Below are 24797 nucleotides of genomic sequence, written 5' to 3' on the forward strand. Positions count from 1 at the left end.
TATCTTTTTATTGGGGGAGCCCTTAGAGGGTTGACGCGGCTCTTCACTGGAATCACTACCTGATAAACTTTCTCCTTCTTTAACAGACTTTGTTGGTGTATCGTTACCTTCCATAAATGATGACCAATAGCATTTCATGGAATATGCGTATGGACAAGTTGTTGAAGAAGTAGTTGAAACACTGGTTGATGAATGAGTGGGCGGTGTTGATGAAACTGTCGTTCCACTTGTACTCCTACTTGTAGAAACAGGGGTAGATGTGGGGGTTGACCTCGTTGAGGTTGATGGTGAAGTAGTTGTGGTTTTGCTTGTTGTTGTAGTAGAATAAGAGGTTGATATTGGGGTTGTCTTGGTTGTGCTTATAGTTGAAATGGGGCTGGTTGTTTTCTCACTTATAGTTGTAGAATGATAATATGGTGATGTAGATGTTTTAGTTGAGATAGAGGTGGTTGGTGTTTCACTTGTAGATTCGGTAAGTGCTGTTGTTTCACCACAGACTTTAGAACAGCATAGTACCCTTATACTATAATAGTCACATACTGGTGCATCGATTCCTTCCTGTCTGGCCAGTAGGCAAGCAATAGCAGTGTCCCTGTTACACTGTGATACTGAATTTTTCTTCTTGATGCTCAAGTCTGATCTTACGTTACACTCAATTTCACTGGCCATTTGCTGTGTTGAACATATTCCATAACCAACGACCTTTAGTAGCTCTGAGCTATCAACATCTTTACCAGACTGGAAGATTGTGGGTAAATCGGCTTCCTCGCTTGAAAAGTCTTTAAAAACCTTGTTTATTATTTCATTTAAGAATCCTTTATCTGTTTTGCTGACTTTTTCTTGAGAATCACTTCTTCCAGAGTTACCGTTTTGGTTTTCTTCGCTTGAAGAACTTTTGAAAATTCTTTTGATGAATTCATTGAAATATCCTTTACTGGGCTTGCTGTCATTCTGTTTAGAATCTTTTCTTCCTGAGTTACGGCTATGGTCTTCTTCACTTGAGGAGCCCTTGAAAAGCTTTTTCAGCACTTCATTGAAGTATCCTTTATTGGGAGGTGTAACTTTTTCCTTAGAACCCTTTGCAGAGGTGCTATCTTTTTTATTGGGGGAGCCCTTAGAGGGTTGACGAGGCTCTTCACTGGAATCACTTCCTGATAAACTTTCTCCTTCTTTAACAGACTTTGTTGGTGTATCGTTACCTTCCATAAATGATGACCAATAGCATTTCATGGAATATGCGTATGGACAAGTTGTTGAAGAAGTAGTTGAAACACTGGTTGATGAATGAGTGGGCGGTGTTGATGAAACTGTCGTTCCACTTGTACTCCTACTTGTAGAAACAGGGGTAGATGTGGGGGTTGACCTCGTTGAGGTTGATGGTGAAGTAGTTGTGGTTTTGCTTGTTGTTGTAGTAGAATAAGAGGTTGATATTGGGGTTGTCTTGGTTGTGCTTATAGTTGAAATGGGGCTGGTTGTTCTCTCACTTGTAGTTGTAGAATCATAATATGGTGGTGTAGATGTTTTAGTTGAGATAGAGGTGGTTGGTGTAGAAACAGAGGTAGATGTGGGGGTTGACCTTATTGAGGTTGATGGTGAAGTGGTTGTGGTTTGGCTTGTTGGTGTAGTAGAATAAGAGGTTGATATTGGGGTTGTCTTGGTTGTGCTTATAGTTGAAATGGGGCTGGTTGTTCTCTCACTTGTAGTTGTAGAATCATAATATGGTGGTGTAGATGTTTTAGTTGAGATAGAGGTGGTTGGTGTAGAAACAGAGGTAGATGTGGGGGTTGACCTTATTGAGGTTGATGGTGAAGTGGTTGTGGTTTGGCTTGTTGGTGTAGTAGAATGAGAGGTTGATGTTGGGGTTGTCTTGGTTGTGCTTATAGTTGAAATGGGGCTGGTTGTTTTCTCACTTATAGTTGTAGAATGATAATATGGTGGTGTAGATGTTTTAGTTGAGATAGAGGTGGTTGGTGTTTCACTTGTAGATTCGGTATAAACTCTTGTTTCACCACAGACTTTAGAACAGCATAGTACCCTAATACTATAATAGTCACATACTGGTGCATCAATTCCTTCCTGTCTGGCCAGTAGGCAAGCAATAGCAGTGTCCCTGTTACACTGTGATACTGAATTTTTATTCTTGATGCTCAAGTCTGATCTTACGTTACACTCAATTTCACTGGCCATTTGCTGTGTTGAACATATTCCATAACCAACGACCTTTAGTAGCTCTGAGCTATCGACATCTTTACCAGACTGGAAGATTGTGGGTAAATCGGCTTCCTCGCTTGAAAAGTCTTTAAAAACCTTGTTGATTATTTCATTTAAGAATCCTTTATCTGTTTTGCTGACTTTTTCTTGAGAATCACTTCTTCCAGAGTTGCCGTTTTGGTTTTCTTCGCTTGAAGAACTTTTAAAAATTCTTTTGATGAATTCATTGAAATATCCTTTACTGGGCTTGCTGTCATTCTGTTTAGAATCTTTTCTTCCTGAGTTACGGCTTTGGTCTTCTTCACTTGAGGAGCCCTTGAAAAGCTTTTTCAGCACTTCATTGAAGTATCCTTTATTGGGAGGTGTAACTTTTTCCTTAGAACCCTTTGCAGAGCTGCTATCTTTTTTATTGGGGGAGCCCTTAGAGGGTTGACGAGGCTCTTCACTGGAATCACTTCCTGATAAACTTTCTCCTTCTTTAACAGACTTTGTTGGTGTATCGTTACCTTCCATAAATGATGACCAATAGCATTTCATGGAATATGTGTATGGACAAGTTGTTGAAGAAGTAGTTGAAACACTGGTTGATGAATGAGTGGGCGGTGTTGATGAAACTGTCGTTCCACTTGTACTCCTACTTGTAGAAACAGGGGTAGATGTGGGGGTTGACCTCGTTGAGGTTGATGGTGAAGTAGTTGTGGTTTTGCTTGTTGTTGTAGTAGAATAAGAGGTTGATATTGGGGTTGTCTTGGTTGTGCTTATAGTTGAAATGGGGCTGGTTGTTCTCTCACTTGAAGTTGTAGAATCATAATATGGTGGTGTAGATGTTTTAGTTGAGATAGAGGTGGTTGGTGTAGAAACAGAGGTAGATGTGGGGGTTGACCTTATTGAGGTTGATGGTGAAGTGGTTGTGGTTTGGCTTGTTGGTGTAGTAGAATGAGAGGTTGATGTTGGGGTTGTCTTGGTTGTGCTTATAGTTGAAATGGGGCTGGTTGTTTTCTCACTTATAGTTGTAGAATGATAATATGGTGATGTAGATGTTTTAGTTGAGATAGAGGTGGTTGGTGTTTCACTTGTAGATTCGGTAAGTGCTGTTGTTTCACCACAGACTTTAGAACAGCATAGTACCCTAATACTATAATAGTCACATACTGGTGCATCGATTCCTTCCTGTCTGGCCAGTAGGCAAGCAATAGCAGTGTCCCTGTTACACTGTGATACTGAATTTTTCTTCTTGATGCTCAAGTCTGATCTTACGTTACACTCAATTTCACTGGCCATTTGCTGTGTTGAACATATTCCATAACCAACGACCTTTAGTAGCTCTGAGCTATCAACATCTTTACCAGACTGGAAGATTGTGGGTAAATCGGCTTCCTCGCTTGAAAAGTCTTTAAAAACCTTGTTTATTATTTCATTTAAGAATCCTTTATCTGTTTTGCTGACTTTTTCTTGAGAATCACTTCTTCCAGAGTTACCGTTTTGGTTTTCTTCGCTTGAAGAACTTTTGAAAATTCTTTTGATGAATTCATTGAAATATCCTTTACTGGGCTTGCTGTCATTCTGTTTAGAATCTTTTCTTCCTGAGTTACGGCTATGGTCTTCTTCACTTGAGGAGCCCTTGAAAAGCTTTTTCAGCACTTCATTGAAGTATCCTTTATTGGGAGGTGTAACTTTTTCCTTAGAACCCTTTGCAGAGGTGCTATCTTTTTTATTGGGGGAGCCCTTAGAGGGTTGACGAGGCTCTTCACTGGAATCACTTCCTGATAAACTTTCTCCTTCTTTAACAGACTTTGTTGGTGTATCGTTACCTTCCATAAATGATGACCAATAGCATTTCATGGAATATGCGTATGGACAAGTTGTTGAAGAAGTAGTTGAAACACTGGTTGATGAATGAGTGGGCGGTGTTGATGAAACTGTCGTTCCACTTGTACTCCTACTTGTAGAAACAGGGGTAGATGTGGGGGTTGACCTCGTTGAGGTTGATGGTGAAGTAGTTGTGGTTTTGCTTGTTGTTGTAGTAGAATAAGAGGTTGATATTGGGGTTGTCTTGGTTGTGCTTATAGTTGAAATGGGGCTGGTTGTTCTCTCACTTGTAGTTGTAGAATCATAATATGGTGGTGTAGATGTTTTAGTTGAGATAGAGGTGGTTGGTGTAGAAACAGAGGTAGATGTGGGGGTTGACCTTATTGAGGTTGATGGTGAAGTGGTTGTGGTTTGGCTTGTTGGTGTAGTAGAATAAGAGGTTGATATTGGGGTTGTCTTGGTTGTGCTTATAGTTGAAATGGGGCTGGTTGTTCTCTCACTTGTAGTTGTAGAATCATAATATGGTGGTGTAGATGTTTTAGTTGAGATAGAGGTGGTTGGTGTAGAAACAGAGGTAGATGTGGGGGTTGACCTTATTGAGGTTGATGGTAAAGTGGTTGTGGTTTGGCTTGTTGGTGTAGTAGAATGAGAGGTTGATGTTGGGGTTGTCTTGGTTGTGCTTATAGTTGAAATGGGGCTGGTTGTTTTCTCACTTATAGTTGTAGAATGATAATATGGTGGTGTAGATGTTTTAGTTGAGATAGAGGTGGTTGGTGTTTCACTTGTAGATTCGGTATAAACTCTTGTTTCACCACAGACTTTAGAACAGCATAGTACCCTAATACTATAATAGTCACATACTGGTGCATCAATTCCTTCCTGTCTGGCCAGTAGGCAAGCAATAGCAGTGTCCCTGTTACACTGTGATACTGAATTTTTATTCTTGATGCTCAAGTCTGATCTTACGTTACACTCAATTTCACTGGCCATTTGCTGTGTTGAACATATTCCATAACCAACGACCTTTAGTAGCTCTGAGCTATCGACATCTTTACCAGACTGGAAGATTGTGGGTAAATCGGCTTCCTCGCTTGAAAAGTCTTTATAAACCTTGTTGATTATTTCATTTAAGAATCCTTTATCTGTTTTGCTGACTTTTTCTTGAGAATCACTTCTTCCAGAGTTGCCGTTTTGGTTTTCTTCGCTTGAAGAACTTTTAAAAATTCTTTTGATGAATTCATTGAAATATCCTTTACTGGGCTTGCTGTCATTCTGTTTAGAATCTTTTCTTCCTGAGTTACGGCTTTGGTCTTCTTCACTTGAGGAGCCCTTGAAAAGCTTTTTCAGCACTTCATTGAAGTATCCTTTATTGGGAGGTGTAACTTTTTCCTTAGAACCCTTTGCAGAGCTGCTATCTTTTTTATTGGGGGAGCCCTTAGAGGGTTGACGAGGCTCTTCACTGGAATCACTTCCTGATAAACTTTCTCCTTCTTTAACAGACTTTGTTGGTGTATCGTTACCTTCCATAAATGATGACCAATAGCATTTCATGGAATATGTGTATGGACAAGTTGTTGAAGAAGTAGTTGAAACACTGGTTGATGAATGAGTGGGCGGTGTTGATGAAACTGTCGTTCCACTTGTACTCCTACTTGTAGAAACAGGGGTAGATGTGGGGGTTGACCTCGTTGAGGTTGATGGTGAAGTAGTTGTGGTTTTGCTTGTTGTTGTAGTAGAATAAGAGGTTGATATTGGGGTTGTCTTGGTTGTGCTTATAGTTGAAATGGGGCTGGTTGTTCTCTCACTTGAAGTTGTAGAATCATAATATGGTGGTGTAGATGTTTTAGTTGAGATAGAGGTGGTTGGTGTAGAAACAGAGGTAGATGTGGGGGTTGACCTTATTGAGGTTGATGGTGAAGTGGTTGTGGTTTGGCTTGTTGGTGTAGTAGAATGAGAGGTTGATGTTGGGGTTGTCTTGGTTGTGCTTATAGTTGAAATGGGGCTGGTTGTTTTCTCACTTATAGTTGTAGAATGATAATATGGTGATGTAGATGTTTTAGTTGAGATAGAGGTGGTTGGTGTTTCACTTGTAGATTCGGTAAGTGCTGTTGTTTCACCACAGACTTTAGAACAGCATAGTACCCTTATACTATAATAGTCACATACTGGTGCATCGATTCCTTCCTGTCTGGCCAGTAGGCAAGCAATAGCAGTGTCCCTGTTACACTGTGATACTGAATTTTTCTTCTTGATGCTCAAGTCTGATCTTACGTTACACTCAATTTCACTGGCCATTTGCTGTGTTGAACATATTCCATAACCAACGACCTTTAGTAGCTCTGAGCTATCAACATCTTTACCAGACTGGAAGATTGTGGGTAAATCGGCTTCCTCGCTTGAAAAGTCTTTAAAAACCTTGTTTATTATTTCATTTAAGAATCCTTTATCTGTTTTGCTGACTTTTTCTTGAGAATCACTTCTTCCAGAGTTACCGTTTTGGTTTTCTTCGCTTGAAGAACTTTTGAAAATTCTTTTGATGAATTCATTGAAATATCCTTTACTGGGCTTGCTGTCATTCTGTTTAGAATCTTTTCTTCCTGAGTTACGGCTATGGTCTTCTTCACTTGAGGAGCCCTTGAAAAGCTTTTTCAGCACTTCATAGAAGTATCCTTTATTGGGAGGTGTAACTTTTTCCTTAGAACCCTTTGCAGAGGTGCTATCTTTTTTATTGGGGGAGCCCTTAGAGGGTTGACGAGGCTCTTCACTGGAATCACTTCCTGATAAACTTTCTCCTTCTTTAACAGACTTTGTTGGTGTATCGTTACCTTCCATAAATGATGACCAATAGCATTTCATGGAATATGCGTATGGACAAGTTGTTGAAGAAGTAGTTGAAACACTGGTTGATGAATGAGTGGGCGGTGTTGATGAAACTGTCGTTCCACTTGTACTCCTACTTGTAGAAACAGGGGTAGATGTGGGGGTTGACCTCGTTGAGGTTGATGGTGAAGTAGTTGTGGTTTTGCTTGTTGTTGTAGTAGAATAAGAGGTTGATATTGGGGTTGTCTTGGTTGTGCTTATAGTTGAAATGGGGCTGGTTGTTCTCTCACTTGTAGTTGTAGAATCATAATATGGTGGTGTAGATGTTTTAGTTGAGATAGAGGTGGTTGGTGTAGAAACAGAGGTAGATGTGGGGGTTGACCTTATTGAGGTTGATGGTGAAGTGGTTGTGGTTTGGCTTGTTGGTGTAGTAGAATAAGAGGTTGATATTGGGGTTGTCTTGGTTGTGCTTATAGTTGAAATGGGGCTGGTTGTTCTCTCACTTGTAGTTGTAGAATCATAATATGGTGGTGTAGATGTTTTAGTTGAGATAGAGGTGGTTGGTGTAGAAACAGAGGTAGATGTGGGGGTTGACCTTATTGAGGTTGATGGTGAAGTGGTTGTGGTTTGGCTTGTTGGTGTAGTAGAATGAGAGGTTGATGTTGGGGTTGTCTTGGTTGTGCTTATAGTTGAAATGGGGCTGGTTGTTTTCTCACTTATAGTTGTAGAATGATAATATGGTGGTGTAGATGTTTTAGTTGAGATAGAGGTGGTTGGTGTTTCACTTGTAGATTCGGTATAAACTCTTGTTTCACCACAGACTTTAGAACAGCATAGTACCCTAATACTATAATAGTCACATACTGGTGCATCAATTCCTTCCTGTCTGGCCAGTAGGCAAGCAATAGCAGTGTCCCTGTTACACTGTGATACTGAATTTTTATTCTTGATGCTCAAGTCTGATCTTACGTTACACTCAATTTCACTGGCCATTTGCTGTGTTGAACATATTCCATAACCAACGACCTTTAGTAGCTCTGAGCTATCGACATCTTTACCAGACTGGAAGATTGTGGGTAAATCGGCTTCCTCGCTTGAAAAGTCTTTAAAAACCTTGTTGATTATTTCATTTAAGAATCCTTTATCTGTTTTGCTGACTTTTTCTTGAGAATCACTTCTTCCAGAGTTGCCGTTTTGGTTTTCTTCGCTTGAAGAACTTTTAAAAATTCTTTTGATGAATTCATTGAAATATCCTTTACTGGGCTTGCTGTCATTCTGTTTAGAATCTTTTCTTCCTGAGTTACGGCTTTGGTCTTCTTCACTTGAGGAGCCCTTGAAAAGCTTTTTCAGCACTTCATTGAAGTATCCTTTATTGGGAGGTGTAACTTTTTCCTTAGAACCCTTTGCAGAGCTGCTATCTTTTTTATTGGGGGAGCCCTTAGAGGGTTGACGCGGCTCTTCACTGGAATCACTACCTGATAAACTTTCTCCTTCTTTAACAGACTTTGTTGGTGTATCGTTACCTTCCATAAATGATGACCAATAGCATTTCATGGAATATGCGTATGGACAAGTTGTTGAAGAAGTAGTTGAAACACTGGTTGATGAATGAGTGGGCGGTGTTGATGAAACTGTCGTTCCACTTGTACTCCTACTTGTAGAAACAGGGGTAGATGTGGGGGTTGACCTCGTTGAGGTTGATGGTGAAGTAGTTGTGGTTTTGCTTGTTGTTGTAGTAGAATAAGAGGTTGATATTGGGGTTGTCTTGGTTGTGCTTATAGTTGAAATGGGGCTGGTTGTTCTCTCACTTGTAGTTGTAGAATCATAATATGGTGGTGTAGATGTTTTAGTTGAGATAGAGGTGGTTGGTGTAGAAACAGAGGTAGATGTGGGGGTTGACCTTATTGAGGTTGATGGTGAAGTGGTTGTGGTTTGGCTTGTTGGTGTAGTAGAATGAGAGGTTGATGTTGGGGTTGTCTTGGTTGTGCTTATAGTTGAAATGGGGCTGGTTGTTTTCTCACTTATAGTTGTAGAATGATAATATGGTGATGTAGATGTTTTAGTTGAGATAGAGGTGGTTGGTGTTTCACTTGTAGATTCGGTAAGTGCTGTTGTTTCACCACAGACTTTAGAACAGCATAGTACCCTTATACTATAATAGTCACATACTGGTGCATCGATTCCTTCCTGTCTGGCCAGTAGGCAAGCAATAGCAGTGTCCCTGTTACACTGTGATACTGAATTTTTCTTCTTGATGCTCAAGTCTGATCTTACGTTACACTCAATTTCACTGGCCATTTGCTGTGTTGAACATATTCCATAACCAACGACCTTTAGTAGCTCTGAGCTATCAACATCTTTACCAGACTGGAAGATTGTGGGTAAATCGGCTTCCTCGCTTGAAAAGTCTTTAAAAACCTTGTTTATTATTTCATTTAAGAATCCTTTATCTGTTTTGCTGACTTTTTCTTGAGAATCACTTCTTCCAGAGTTACCGTTTTGGTTTTCTTCGCTTGAAGAACTTTTGAAAATTCTTTTGATGAATTCATTGAAATATCCTTTACTGGGCTTGCTGTCATTCTGTTTAGAATCTTTTCTTCCTGAGTTACGGCTATGGTCTTCTTCACTTGAGGAGCCCTTGAAAAGCTTTTTCAGCACTTCATAGAAGTATCCTTTATTGGGAGGTGTAACTTTTTCCTTAGAACCCTTTGCAGAGGTGCTATCTTTTTTATTGGGGGAGCCCTTAGAGGGTTGACGAGGCTCTTCACTGGAATCACTTCCTGATAAACTTTCTCCTTCTTTAACAGACTTTGTTGGTGTATCGTTACCTTCCATAAATGATGACCAATAGCATTTCATGGAATATGCGTATGGACAAGTTGTTGAAGAAGTAGTTGAAACACTGGTTGATGAATGAGTGGGCGGTGTTGATGAAACTGTCGTTCCACTTGTACTCCTACTTGTAGAAACAGGGGTAGATGTGGGGGTTGACCTCGTTGAGGTTGATGGTGAAGTAGTTGTGGTTTTGCTTGTTGTTGTAGTAGAATAAGAGGTTGATATTGGGGTTGTCTTGGTTGTGCTTATAGTTGAAATGGGGCTGGTTGTTCTCTCACTTGTAGTTGTAGAATCATAATATGGTGGTGTAGATGTTTTAGTTGAGATAGAGGTGGTTGGTGTAGAAACAGAGGTAGATGTGGGGGTTGACCTTATTGAGGTTGATGGTGAAGTGGTTGTGGTTTGGCTTGTTGGTGTAGTAGAATAAGAGGTTGATATTGGGGTTGTCTTGGTTGTGCTTATAGTTGAAATGGGGCTGGTTGTTCTCTCACTTGTAGTTGTAGAATCATAATATGGTGGTGTAGATGTTTTAGTTGAGATAGAGGTGGTTGGTGTAGAAACAGAGGTAGATGTGGGGGTTGACCTTATTGAGGTTGATGGTGAAGTGGTTGTGGTTTGGCTTGTTGGTGTAGTAGAATGAGAGGTTGATGTTGGGGTTGTCTTGGTTGTGCTTATAGTTGAAATGGGGCTGGTTGTTTTCTCACTTATAGTTGTAGAATGATAATATGGTGGTGTAGATGTTTTAGTTGAGATAGAGGTGGTTGGTGTTTCACTTGTAGATTCGGTATAAACTCTTGTTTCACCACAGACTTTAGAACAGCATAGTACCCTAATACTATAATAGTCACATACTGGTGCATCAATTCCTTCCTGTCTGGCCAGTAGGCAAGCAATAGCAGTGTCCCTGTTACACTGTGATACTGAATTTTTATTCTTGATGCTCAAGTCTGATCTTACGTTACACTCAATTTCACTGGCCATTTGCTGTGTTGAACATATTCCATAACCAACGACCTTTAGTAGCTCTGAGCTATCGACATCTTTACCAGACTGGAAGATTGTGGGTAAATCGGCTTCCTCGCTTGAAAAGTCTTTAAAAACCTTGTTGATTATTTCATTTAAGAATCCTTTATCTGTTTTGCTGACTTTTTCTTGAGAATCACTTCTTCCAGAGTTGCCGTTTTGGTTTTCTTCGCTTGAAGAACTTTTAAAAATTCTTTTGATGAATTCATTGAAATATCCTTTACTGGGCTTGCTGTCATTCTGTTTAGAATCTTTTCTTCCTGAGTTACGGCTTTGGTCTTCTTCACTTGAGGAGCCCTTGAAAAGCTTTTTCAGCACTTCATTGAAGTATCCTTTATTGGGAGGTGTAACTTTTTCCTTAGAACCCTTTGCAGAGCTGCTATCTTTTTTATTGGGGGAGCCCTTAGAGGGTTGACGCGGCTCTTCACTGGAATCACTACCTGATAAACTTTCTCCTTCTTTAACAGACTTTGTTGGTGTATCGTTACCTTCCATAAATGATGACCAATAGCATTTCATGGAATATGCGTATGGACAAGTTGTTGAAGAAGTAGTTGAAACACTGGTTGATGAATGAGTGGGCGGTGTTGATGAAACTGTCGTTCCACTTGTACTCCTACTTGTAGAAACAGGGGTAGATGTGGGGGTTGACCTCGTTGAGGTTGATGGTGAAGTAGTTGTGGTTTTGCTTGTTGTTGTAGTAGAATAAGAGGTTGATATTGGGGTTGTCTTGGTTGTGCTTATAGTTGAAATGGGGCTGGTTGTTCTCTCACTTGTAGTTGTAGAATCATAATATGGTGGTGTAGATGTTTTAGTTGAGATAGAGGTGGTTGGTGTAGAAACAGAGGTAGATGTGGGGGTTGACCTTATTGAGGTTGATGGTGAAGTGGTTGTGGTTTGGCTTGTTGGTGTAGTAGAATGAGAGGTTGATGTTGGGGTTGTCTTGGTTGTGCTTATAGTTGAAATGGGGCTGGTTGTTTTCTCACTTATAGTTGTAGAATGATAATATGGTGATGTAGATGTTTTAGTTGAGATAGAGGTGGTTGGTGTTTCACTTGTAGATTCGGTAAGTGCTGTTGTTTCACCACAGACTTTAGAACAGCATAGTACCCTAATACTATAATAGTCACATACTGGTGCATCGATTCCTTCCTGTCTGGCCAGTAGGCAAGCAATAGCAGTGTCCCTGCTACACTGTGATACTGAATTTTTCTTCTTGATGCTCAAGTCTGATCTTACGTTACACTCAATTTCACTGGCCATTTGCTGTGTTGAACATATTCCATAACCAACGACCTTTAGTAGCTCTGAGCTATCAACATCTTTACCAGACTGGAAGATTGTGGGTAAATCGGCTTCCTCGCTTGAAAAGTCTTTAAAAACCTTGTTGATTATTTCATTTAAGAATCCTTTATCTGTTTTGCTGACTTTTTCTTGAGAATCACTTCTTCCAGAGTTACCGTTTTGGTTTTCTTCGCTTGAAGAACTTTTGAAAATTCTTTTGATGAATTCATTGAAATATCCTTTACTGGGCTTGCTGTCATTCTGTTTAGAATCTTTTCTTCCTGAGTTACGGCTTTGGTCTTCTTCACTTGAGGAGCCCTTGAAAAGCTTTTTCAGCACTTCATTGAAGTATCCTTTATTGGGAGGTGTAACTTTTTCCTTAGAACCCTTTGCAGAGCTGCTATCTTTTTTATTGGCGGAGCCCTTAGAGGGTTGACGAGGCTCTTCACTGGAATCACTTCCTGATAAACTTTCTCCTTCTTTAACAGACTTTGTTGGTGTATCGTTACCTTCCATAAATGATGACCAATAGCATTTCATGGAATATGCGTATGGACAAGTTGTTGAAGAAGTAGTTGAAACACTGGTTGATGAATGAGTGGGCGGTGTTGATGAAACTGTCGTTCCACTTGTACTCCTACTTGTAGAAACAGGGGTAGATGTGGGGGTTGACCTCGTTGAGGTTGATGGTGAAGTAGTTGTGGTTTTGCTTGTTGTTGTAGTAGAATAAGAGGTTGATATTGGGGTTGTCTTGGTTGTGCTTATAGTTGAAATGGGGCTGGTTGTTCTCTCACTTGTAGTTGTAGAATCATAATATGGTGGTGTAGATGTTTTAGTTGAGATAGAGGTGGTTGGTGTAGAAACAGAGGTAGATGTGGGGGTTGACCTTATTGAGGTTGATGGTGAAGTGGTTGTGGTTTGGCTTGTTGGTGTAGTAGAATGAGAGGTTGATGTTGGGGTTGTCTTGGTTGTGCTTATAGTTGAAATGGGGCTGGTTGTTTTCTCACTTATAGTTGTAGAATGATAATATGGTGATGTAGATGTTTTAGTTGAGATAGAGGTGGTTGGTGTTTCACTTGTAGATTCGGTAAGTGCTGTTGTTTCACCACAGACTTTAGAACAGCATAGTACCCTAATACTATAATAGTCACATACTGGTGCATCGATTCCTTCCTGTCTGGCCAGTAGGCAAGCAATAGCAGTGTCCCTGTTACACTGTGATACTGAATTTTTCTTCTTGATGCTCAAGTCTGATCTTACGTTACACTCAATTTCACTGGCCATTTGCTGTGTTGAACATATTCCATAACCAACGACCTTTAGTAGCTCTGAGCTATCAACATCTTTACCAGACTGGAAGATTGTGGGTAAATCGGCTTCCTCGCTTGAAAAGTCTTTAAAAACCTTGTTGATTATTTCATTTAAGAATCCTTTATCTGTTTTGCTGACTTTTTCTTGAGAATCACTTCTTCCAGAGTTACCGTTTTGGTTTTCTTCGCTTGAAGAACTTTTGAAAATTCTTTTGATGAATTCATTGAAATATCCTTTACTGGGCTTGCTGTCATTCTGTTTAGAATCTTTTCTTCCTGAGTTACGGCTTTGGTCTTCTTCACTTGAGGAGCCCTTGAAAAGCTTTTTCAGCACTTCATTGAAGTATCCTTTATTGGGAGGTGTAACTTTTTCCTTAGAACCCTTTGCAGAGCTGCTATCTTTTTTATTGGGGGAGCCCTTAGAGGGTTGACGAGGCTCTTCACTGGAATCACTTCCTGATAAACTTTCTCCTTCTTTAACAGACTTTGTTGGTGTATCGTTACCTTCCATAAATGATGACCAATAGCATTTCATGGAATATGCGTATGGACAAGTTGTTGAAGAAGTAGTTGAAACACTGGTTGATGAATGAGTGGGCGGTGTTGATGAAACTGTCATTCCACTTGTACTCCTACTTGTAGAAAAGGGGGTAGATGTGGGGGTTGACCTCGTTGAGGTTGATGGTGAAGTAGTTGTGGTTTTGCTTGTTGTTGTAGTAGAATAAGAGGTTGATATTGGGGTTGTCTTGGTTGTGCTTATAGTTGAAATGGGGCTGGTTGTTCTCTCACTTGTAGTTGTAGAATCATAATATGGTGGTGTAGATGTTTTAGTTGAGATAGAGGTGGTTGGTGTAGAAACAGAGGTAGATGTGGGGGTTGACCTTATTGAGGTTGATGGTGAAGTGGTTGTGGTTTGGCTTGTTGGTGTAGTAGAATGAGAGGTTGATGTTGGGGTTGTCTTGGTTGTGCTTATAGTTGAAATGGGGCTGGTTGTTTTCTCACTTATAGTTGTAGAATGATAATATGGTGGTGTAGATGTTTTAGTTGAGATAGAGGTGGTTGGTGTTTCACTTGTAGATTCGGTAAGTGCTGTTGTTTCACCACAGACTTTAGAACAGCATAGTACCCTTATACTATAATAGTCACATACTGGTGCATCGATTCCTTCCTGTCTGGCCAGTAGGCAAGCAATAGCAGTGTCCCTGTTACACTGTAATACAGAATTTTTCTTCTTGATGCTCAAGTCTGATCTTACGTTACACTCAATTTCACTGGCCATTTGCTGTGTTGAACATATTCCATAACCAACGACCTTTAGTAGCTCTGAGCTATCGACATCTTTACCAGACTGGAAGATTGTGGGTAAATCGGCTTCCTCGCTTGAAAAGTCTTTAAAAACCTTGTTGATTATTTCATTTAAGAATCCTTTATCTGTTTTGCTGACTTTTTCTTGAGAATCACTTCTTCCAGAGTTGCCGTTTTGGTTTTCTTCGCTTGAAGAACTTTTGAAAATTCTTTTGATGAATTCATTGAAATATCCTTTACTGGGCTTGCTGTCATTCTGTTTGGAATCTTTTCTTCCTAAGTTACGGCTTTGGTCTTCTTCACTTGAGGAGCCCTTGAAAAGCTTTTTCAGCACTTCATTGAAGTATCCTTTATTGGGAGGTGTAACTTTTTCCTTAGAACCCTTTGCAGAGCTGCTATCTTTTTTATTGGGGGAGCCCTTAGAGGGTTGACGAGGCTCTTCACTGGAATCACTTCCTGATAAACTTTCTCCTTCTTTAACAGACTTTGTTGGTGTATCGTTACCTTCCATGAATGATGACCAATAGCATTTCATGGAATATGCGTATGGACAAGTTGTTGAAGAAGTAGTTGAAACACTGGTTGATAAATGAGTAGGCGGTGTTGATGAAACTGTTGTTCCACTTGTACTCTTACTTGTAGAAACAGAAGTAGATGTTGGCGTTGTCTTGGTTGATGTTTCAGATGAAGTGAATTTTGTTGTACCTGTGGATGTTCTGCTCGTAGATGTTGATGTAGTAGAGATAACTGAGTATGGTGTTGTTGTTATTGTTGAAGATGGTTTGATTGAACTAGTTGTTAATGTTCCAGTTGTGGATACGGTAAAAACAGAGGTAGAACGGTTTGTTGTACTTATGGTAGTTTTTGAGGATGATGTGCTTGTGCTAGAGGTTGTTTTCGTTTCACTTGTCAATGTCGGAGTAACAGAAACAGATGAATATGGTGTTTTAGTTATGGTAGATTTTGAAGTTGATGCGGTTGAACTAGATATACCTGTTGTTTTAACAGTTGATGATGTTACTTGTTTCGTGCAATCTGCTATTGGGGAACAACATTGCACTCTGATTTCGTAATTGTAACAAATTCTCTGTGGTTGTTGGCTGTTAATACAAATCAGACCCACATATTTGCTACATGTCACTATTTGATGTAGGTCTTCTATTGCATTTTCAGGGAAAAACTTTGCTCTGCATTCAACATTTTGAGGTGCATCACAAATTTCAAATCCTGCTTTCCTTATGTCTCCTAAGGTTTCGAAATCTCCATTGTCCTTGCCGTAAGAAGGGTAACTTACGTCAAACCATCTTGACCAAGTGCATCCTGCATCCTCTGGAGTTACAGAACATACTAGAATGAAAAGAACATAAATAAAGTTAAAAAAGTGTGTATATTTTGTAAACCTCATTTATCATACCATCACTCCAGAATTCTGTCTTTAAAAAGTAAAAAATTTGGGCTTTTGTGTCTTTTTGCACTCACTTGTGCAAAAATGTTTGGAATTTTTGCATTTTTACACCACTCTCTCCAGTTTTGTTATATGGGTGGGAAAGTTGGTGTGGTTAGCTATGTTAACCTGTTCGCTGGAGCGATGTGTAAACATGGCGCCCGCTTGCACGTGCAGCGGGTGCCATGGTCTGCAGGTCTGTGCTGTTTCAAACATCAGAGACCTGCAGCTAATTACCATGACCGGCAATAATGCCGATTGTGGTAATTAAAGTCTTTAGATGCCGTGATCAAGTGAGATCACGGCATCTAAATGCGAAAAACACAGACACTCACGCTTCTGGGCTTCTTACAGATGCACAGTGCGGCTAATGTGGGCATCAGTAGTTGCGCTGAACACTTTAAGCCTCGCTGATAAAGCTTATAGTGTTCATGTTGCAATTCTTATGGCAGGCCAGGCTAAGAAATTAGCAATTTATAGTGTAAATCTCATTTTAAAAATCCCTGATAAAACAAATTGAAAAATTAAAAAGCATTATTTATAAGCTCATATATATTTTTTTTAGCAAAGTTAACATTTATTTTTACACTATTTAGACATAAAAAACCTATACATATGGGGTATCATTGTAATTGTACTGACCCAGAGAATGAAGGGCATGGGTCAGTTTTGCCGGAAACTAAATTCCGTGGGAACAAGACCGGTGGAGGATTTTTTTTAATTTTTTTTTTCAAATTCCACCTCATTGGGAATTTTTTAACCGCTTCCCACTATATTTTAAGCCATCATTAATGGTGGCATTAGAAAATACAACTTGTCCCGGAAGAAATAAACCCTCATACAGCTATGTGACCGGAAATATTAAAAAGTTATGGCTCAAGTAATATAGGGAAGAAAAATGAAAACGCAAAAATGAAAAAACCTCCGGTATTTTAAGGGTTAATAAGCTTTATTCGAGATTTATCATTGAGGCTTTTTTAAAAGTCTCAAAATAATTTGCAATGTCACTGCAGTTGGAGGTTGGGGTAGGAAAACTGGGGTAGCTTTTCCAAACAATTGTGTTAGGTTTAAAGATAAGACAAATTTATCAAACAACTTGTGAGATTTGATAAATGTGGCATAAACTACACCAACGCAAACTGAAGCAAAATTGTTTTTCAAAGCAATATAATTTCACAATGTTGTGTGGAGACATCAATGCTATATTTTTCTATGTAAAGCGACCCAGATGTTGCATTGCGAATTCCCTGTCAAGGGTTTTTATAACAAATATTAATATTGAATTGTCTATATGTGAAATTGTATTCCTTCCCTAATTTAAAGGTAAGGCTGGACACATTTGTAGGTGTATCAGAGCCATGTCTTGCAATGAACTGAGCATTCATGTGTCAATCACATGACCAGGATAGATTTGTATTTGCTAAAAAAAAAAAAGAGATCCAACTGAATGACAGCAAGCAGAGATCCTGAGGCATTTAAGAGGTTTACTGGACATTTGGACATTTTAAAATTAGCAAAACGCTATGGAATGTAATAAAAAATAACTAATCTTCATACAGATGCAGCCGAGCTAAACCTGATGGTTAAAGTGTTAGGTAAAGAATGGCAAGAAAATGTTTACTGACTTTCAGTGAATTTCAATGTTTTTTGTCACGAGATAATCGAGATAACACTGTGACATGTGTTATCAGAGTCAGTTGTAGCTCTACTATATCTGTATGTTGAATTCCCATCACTTCACAGTTGATACTCTTTGTTTACTGTGCTGCAGGAGAATCATGAAGAGCATCCTTGTGACATCTACCAATTGATTCTAGTAATTGGATGCTGCGATCACATGGATGCATTCAATGTCTTCACTGCAGAATAAGAAAAAAAGACCAGCGAAGACCACCAGAGTGCACGCAATGGAGTGGCAGGTGATTTAACAGTTTTCTTTTTTTATTTCATTACATTCCCTACTATTATGCCAATGCTTGAAGCTCCCTTTAATATAGAAAGTATATTAGAACATTTGAATGCCTTTTATTATGCAAAACATTATATTCATGTACTGAAAATGGAACACCCCTTAAATATTCATTTATATTGGCTTTAAATTCTGGGTTAAAGTGTGCCTTGCCTACTGCAGCCCCCACCTTTAGCTTCTGCACCTGCATTAGAATTATAAGTGTCCCTTTTATGTTTCTACCTTTAATCATAAAAATGATAACAGGACTGTAGCAAGTTGCACTAAACCAAAAAGCAAACAATCAGTCCAGATGTTTGTATGTCCAGTGTCCTTGATATTTATGATCTTTGTGCTAACCCTGTCAACAAGCTACTAATTGACAGGGAGAAAGTTGTCAATCAGAGGCAGCAGTTCGAAGAGAGCCTGCTGTGTATGAATAGGAGGACTCTGATGCTGGGCTTGGCTACTGCTGATAAAGTGTGATTTTATGAAAAGCACAGCATGACATCAAGCAAGTAACCTAATGCTTGAATCAGGGACTCTTGTCATCACCTCAGATAGGGTAGCAAAAACCTGGTGACAAATTAATTTTAATAATACTAAGGTAGAAAGAAATTTTACCTTTAATAGTGCTGCTGACAGTGGTAGTGGTGGTAGTCGGTGTTTTTGGTGTTTCAGTTGTTGGTCCTGTTGTTGGTGTTTTTGATGTTCCAGTTGTTGGTGTTACTGTTGTTGGTGTTTTTGTTGTTCCAGTTGTTGGCGCTGTTGTTGTTCCAGTTGTTGGTGTTGTTTTTGTTCCTGTTGTTGGTGTTTTTGATGTTCCAGTTGTTGGTGTTGATGTTGGTGGTGTTTTTGATGTTTCAGTTGTTGGTGTTCCCGTTGTTGGTGTTGTTATAGGAGTTGTAGTAGAAAAGCTGAAAACAGTTGTAGGTGTAGTTGTAGGTGAACTGCAAGCTGTGTTGTTTCCTTCGATCACTCCCTTAATACAGTATGCTACAATGCATCCCCCCATGCCATCAGTTGTATTGTAAATGAGGTCTGGTGTCCTGTATATCTTTCCTTCATACACACAACATTCTGCAAAAGAGAAGGCAATATATTACTAACAGAGTAACGGACACCATGAGAAAAAAAGCTGAGGTGACATTATGTACTGTTCTCAGCTATATGCCTTTAGTTCATTAGGTACAGTTTGTTTTCATTGTCAGTAATGCCATACAGTTAGCATAGATAGACAATAGAAAATTTAAACACAGAAAGTAAAAGTGCCAATGTTCTAGATCAGTAGTGGCGAACCTGTGGCACGGCTGCCAGAGGTGGCACTCAGAGCCTTCTATGTAGGCATCCGCACCCTGGAAAAAGTCAATGGTGTACCAATAGTGGACCAATATGCCTTAAAGGGCGCACTATGAACAGAACAGACAGCGCACTGAATGTAGGCAGGATATTATAGATAAATGATAAAGTACATGGAATATATACTATATTGGACTGTAGTATTCAGGGTAAATTGCGGTGTTGGCACTTTGCAATAAATAAGTGGGTTTTGGGTTGCAGTTTGGGCACTTGTCCTCTAAACAGTTCACCATCACTGTTCTAGATTATCCAACAACCATATACATTTATATAAATATCTTAGAAAAGGATGGAGAACTTTCTCCACTCTTTAGAATGCCTAAAAAAGTTTGTGATTGTATGTCAAGACTGCACTATTTTTTTCTGGTAAAATTGCTGACACCATGACAGAAACTGGACAGAACCCAATATATCTAATAGGGCATATCAGGCACCGTTAGTGTACATCATGTGACAGATCTGGCACAAGCATAGATGTAAACCTAACCTTACGTTGCACTTCTCTGCTCAAAGTGTAACTGCCGTTTCAGTTAATTGTCAATGTAATTTAGGGTTGTACTTTATTTTGGAAAGAAGTTTCTTTATACTACAAATCAGGGTGTCAAGTGTCTCCCTAGCAATGCTCTAACTGAACTTTACTAAGGAGAGCCTATCTACAGGGTTCTACTAAATAATGGGGATGCTTTATTGTAACATACAGAGGCTTCCAGTCACCACTTGTCACTACCCCAGCCAATAATTGACTTGTACCTGGTTAACTGACTTCCTACCCGTGCTAACCACTGGCAGCTCTACCAGTTTATCTCTCTTTTCCTTGTACTTCTATTTTATTAGGTGCAAGAAAGTAGGGAGCAGGACTGCTAGCACTGACAGTAAGTGTACAAGAACACAGCACACTTACTGTCAGAGCACAACTATACAGGCCCACTCCTCTCTCTATATTCCCAGCATTAAGAGAGACACTGAGAAGCAGTGCTCAATTACAGCTTTGCTAAGGAAAGTCTTTACATCCTGACTTCTAGAAAAAAGAAACATTTTTCACTAATAAAGTATATAACAAGAACCTTTAACATCCCTTTCCCTACACTACGTCAGGACACTATGAACCTTTGTGATTGGTTTGTAACTTTTGTACTGCAACAATTAGAGGATGAGTGTTTAGTAAAAGTATTTCCAATCTGCAGCTCCTCCTTTCACTTCTGACTACAAAAATAGCAAAAAGTCAGGGTCCCATTACAATGAAGTTCCAAGTCTCTGAGTAGTCCCTAATCCAGCCTCTGTAGCTGAGATGCCCTTGTTAGCCAATCTCAGATGCAGTGACGTGACCATGCTCCTGGTGTTCATCTCCTGCTTGTATGGCCTATTCTCTAAACACCTGGCATCACAGAGCTGGGCATGACAATGAAAATGAACTAGATCTAATTATGGAGGCATCATCTGGTGAGCCGTTAGAAATGTATGGGCACTTTTGTGTACTTTTTATCAGGTGATTGAATATGGGTCAGTGAGTGAAGTCACATCTGACCATATGAATGGCCCACCATGTGTTACACTGACTGTTTGCACTTTGCAGTGGCTCGTAGTGAGAAGTCCCAAGTCCTTTAGTGCGGCAAAGGTGTCACCATTGCTATTGTTGCACCCAAGCTTTGCTCCTTTCTGTTGCCAGCCCCTCCCTTGCTGTTTTGATTGGCAGGACCAGGCAGTGCCAAAGCAGGGAGGGAGGAGCTGGCCAGAGAAATGGGTGGAGCTTGTGTGTAACAAGAGCAAATGTGACACCCTCTTTGCACCAAAGGTCTAAATTGCATTTTAAGAAAAAGTGTCATAACTTGGGAACTGAATCTCGGATTAATAAAAGAAAAACAATGTTTCAATCCAGTGAACCACAGTTATGTGTCTATGGAAACAGTTGGGCGGGAAGGTCGCTGGTGACAGATTCCCTTTAACAGTTAATAAGTACATGAATGAATTTACCTTCATAAGTACATTTTCTGCCTTTTAGAGTACACTTGCTGAAAAAGAAAAGAACAAGCATCTATTTTATTTGTTGTTTTTTTTTCATTCTTAGAATTTTTTGCTACATTTGACATGTGCTAGTTCAATGCTCTACTAGATAATAATCAGCGTCAGAGATACCGGAACTGGTTACCAGTCACCTTTCTTTCTTAGCCATTACCAGGCCAGTAGGTACTTCATCTAACGTTCTAGTGTGCTTTAGGCTCAGAATGAGACAAATCAACCAATATTTACATTAGGACAATTCGTGTCACTGGAAATTTTGAATCATTTTTACAGGTAAATATTGAGATCACTATTCACATATATAGGCATACTGATAGCGGCAATTACTGGAAAATGAACGCATTTGCAAATGAAAAGTTCATGTACTGTTAACAATCACCGTTCTGTGTTTTATTAACAATATTAACAGCCTAACTGCATTGGATATGTGTGTTCAAGGCTACATAAAGCAGGCATGCCAAAAGCATTGTCGTAAGAACATTAGGGATGCTTTCACACGGCAAGTTTGGTTGCAGAAAGTTCTGCAACTGAAAGTTGCTTCTATATTCTCCTGTTTTCTGCAAGAATGAAGGTTTTTCTTTCTGCAACAAAATCTGCCGTTTGTGGGTACGCTAAAGATACAGTAGCTCTAGGCTTTCTGCTTGGGTCATTAATATTTGATCAGTGAGGTTCTGACTACCGACACCCCCACCAATTAGCTGGTTGAAGAGACTGTGGTGCTCACCTCGGCCAGTGACGACGCGTTTATCGGTCACATGGCCTAGGTGTAGCATAGTCCTATTGAAGTGAATGGGGCTGAGCTGTAATACCGAGCACAGATGCTATGCAATGGTTGGCGCTGAGCTTGGTAAGTTGTGAGGAGGCTGCAGCGAGCACCGAGGCTTTCTTAAAACGCTGATTGGCAGGGATCCCAGGTGTCAGATCCCTGGTGATCTGATATTGAAAACCAATATCTCAGAAAACCTCTTTAAAGCCTCAGGGATATGGATTATTGCATACTAAACTGCATCTCTGCAGTATGTTCAATGGAGCATCATACACCCACTAGTCAGCAGGAATGACTTGTACTCTTCTTACCAAGTTGTGCAGATGTTGTTATTATCCTCTGGAGGCATCTCCTGACCAATATAATACTCTGTTCCATTGAGTGAATAGCAAGGACATGATTCTACACATTCCATTTTGTCCTCATCAAAATATGGTGATTCAGGTGGACAGTTGGGGTAGCATCCTGAAATACATACATCATTAGCTGATTAGATCTTATGTTCTTTCTTCTATTGCCATGGGCTAATCACATATTTCTATAAGCGTTTTTTTTGCCTTATTTATACAGAAAACTAGTCTTTGGAGGCCCATCTTACCCTTAAAACCAGATCATCCACCAACCATTACTAAGTATTTACCTTCCAGGCCTGGTAAGTTGTGGTAACAAGTTCCACTTGGGTTCCTACAGGTCTTCATGCAGGGGGCACCACATGCTTTGTAATGCCACTCGCAGTGTCCTTCACGATTGTAATAATCACAGAAAATAGCTATGGTGGACAAAAGTGTGTGAAATATTTTAGAATTATGTGATTTTAGGATTGATGGACTTTTGATGGTATTATTTAGTAAGAATAATCAAATATAAGAAAGTAATGTAAAGTATCTTTGGCATTGATTTATAGTGTATAATATACTCACGGCACATTGTTGGAGTTCTCCAGCGAACACACACACCAGCTTCACTACAAGCTTGGGCATAAGCGGCTACTGCTGTACAGAAACACTCACAATCTCCACCGGTATCACAGGCACAAGAATCGCTGACACAAGCATCATAATACTTGAGCGGGTTAACCTACAAAAGTCAGAGCTATGCGTCAGGTCCTACTAAGTTAAATGCAAAAATACAAATTAATTTAAGGTAACTATTGGAATGGGACATTAATTTAACATTTTCACTGCAACTTCATGGTACTGGTTGTCAAAGTGGAGTTACAAAAATGCATACATTTGCATGAGATGAAAGTGACAACTGACAAGTTTGAAATAATATATATTAGCAGTGGTAGACAAGTCAGAGGAAGACCAAAATGAAACATAGACCCCCTTGTTGGTCCCGATTCTACCTTTTTATTGTTATAATTGTTTACATTTTTTTTGCTGCCGTTGGGTTGAATAAAAGTTCTTTAAAGATTCAAACATAAAATTATCCTAAATAATTGAACTTACGAGTGAGTGACAGTTTGAGAAAGTGTCACTGGTGATGACACTACACTGCTTCTGAGACCATGCCTTCCTGTAGGGATTTAAAGAACAGGAGTCTCCCAAGTCTACAGCATCTAGGCAGCTGGGAGACATTTTCCAGTTGTTACCAAATTCCATAACATTTCCGACCACAGCCAAGCTTCTGGTTGTATAGTCATTGACAAAATTTCCATCGTAATTACCACAAAGACCACAAACTTTGCCCTGTAAAGAAAGATATAGATATCTGTAAGAAGCAGAATAAGCTACACGTGTAGTGTGCAGCTTAAACATTTTATAACCCCTGACTTTGCTTAGGCCTTAGTAATTTGATACACAGTGGTCCACCAAATTACAATGCTCTCACTTTCAGCATATAATCGCATGGACATAATTAATCTCCAACACTTATGATTGCCTGGAAGATCCAGCAAATTTGGAAGAGTATATCACTGGAAAAACTCTGTATTATTGCAGTGCATGCACTGGATTGGCGGCTATGGTTGCACCTCTCTCTAGTACAGTGCAGTATTACATGTCCTCTAATCTTGCCTATGCCTGGATAAGCCTGCTTTTTTGGACACCAGGTGAGGGCATGCTATGCTGTGCAAGGACCAATGAAGAATCTCCAGTCCCACTGCAAAATGTGATTTGAGCTGCATTTGCAGTTTATTTTATTTAATTTTTACAGGAGGGCGTGATTTCCTGACTTATATTCATCACTACCTAATCGATGGGAATCTGACACCCCACACTCTGCCTATTAGCTGCTTGGGTCCTAACTTCAGCCACCTGAACTTGGCATCAGAACTACATAGGCTTTGTTCTCTATGTAATGAGACTGAGCATGATACTGTAGCACTTCCCCCACTGACTTCCAAATAAAGAATGGGGATGGAGGACTTTAGTCCAGCACTGCATTCTGGTGCTGGAGCTACACCCAAACAGGTGATGGGCAGGGAGTGGTTGCCGGACCACCGCTAAACAGATAGTGATGGAGTATACTGAAGCTAGGCCATCACTTGAAACTTTTGATGACATAATGGAGCTTTCAGAACCCATTACTAGTTTTCCATAGAGTTATGGCTTTAGCAATGTTTTCACCTTACAGTTGTTGCCCAGAACCAATTAATATTGTAAAGCGGGGGACCACATGTACTGATTGTTTGTCTAAAATACAGAATTCAAATTTCCTGGT

General features: G+C 39.7%; 1 protein-coding gene across 1 annotated transcript in view; it reads right to left on the reverse strand.

Annotated features, from left to right (window-relative positions):
* Positions 1 to 23824, reverse strand: part of LOC122923482 (mucin-19-like) — a gene marked incomplete at its 5' end in the record, with an annotated part of 44103 nt that extends 20279 nt beyond the window's left edge. Inside the window, 7 exons of the mRNA XM_044274301.1 lie at positions 60 to 15944; positions 18614 to 19069; positions 21320 to 21357; positions 22445 to 22598; positions 22774 to 22902; positions 23054 to 23210; positions 23585 to 23824. Of these exons, the coding sequence (XP_044130236.1) occupies positions 60 to 15944; positions 18614 to 19069; positions 21320 to 21357; positions 22445 to 22598; positions 22774 to 22902; positions 23054 to 23210; positions 23585 to 23824 (17059 nt within the window). The remainder of the gene's footprint in view (positions 1 to 59; positions 15945 to 18613; positions 19070 to 21319; positions 21358 to 22444; positions 22599 to 22773; positions 22903 to 23053; positions 23211 to 23584) is intronic.
* Between the last annotated feature and the right edge of the window lie 973 nt (positions 23825 to 24797).

The sequence above is a fragment of the Bufo gargarizans genome, unplaced genomic scaffold (assembly GCF_014858855.1).
Source record: "Bufo gargarizans isolate SCDJY-AF-19 unplaced genomic scaffold, ASM1485885v1 original_scaffold_1642_pilon, whole genome shotgun sequence".
NCBI classification, from domain to species: domain Eukaryota; kingdom Metazoa; phylum Chordata; class Amphibia; order Anura; family Bufonidae; genus Bufo; species Bufo gargarizans.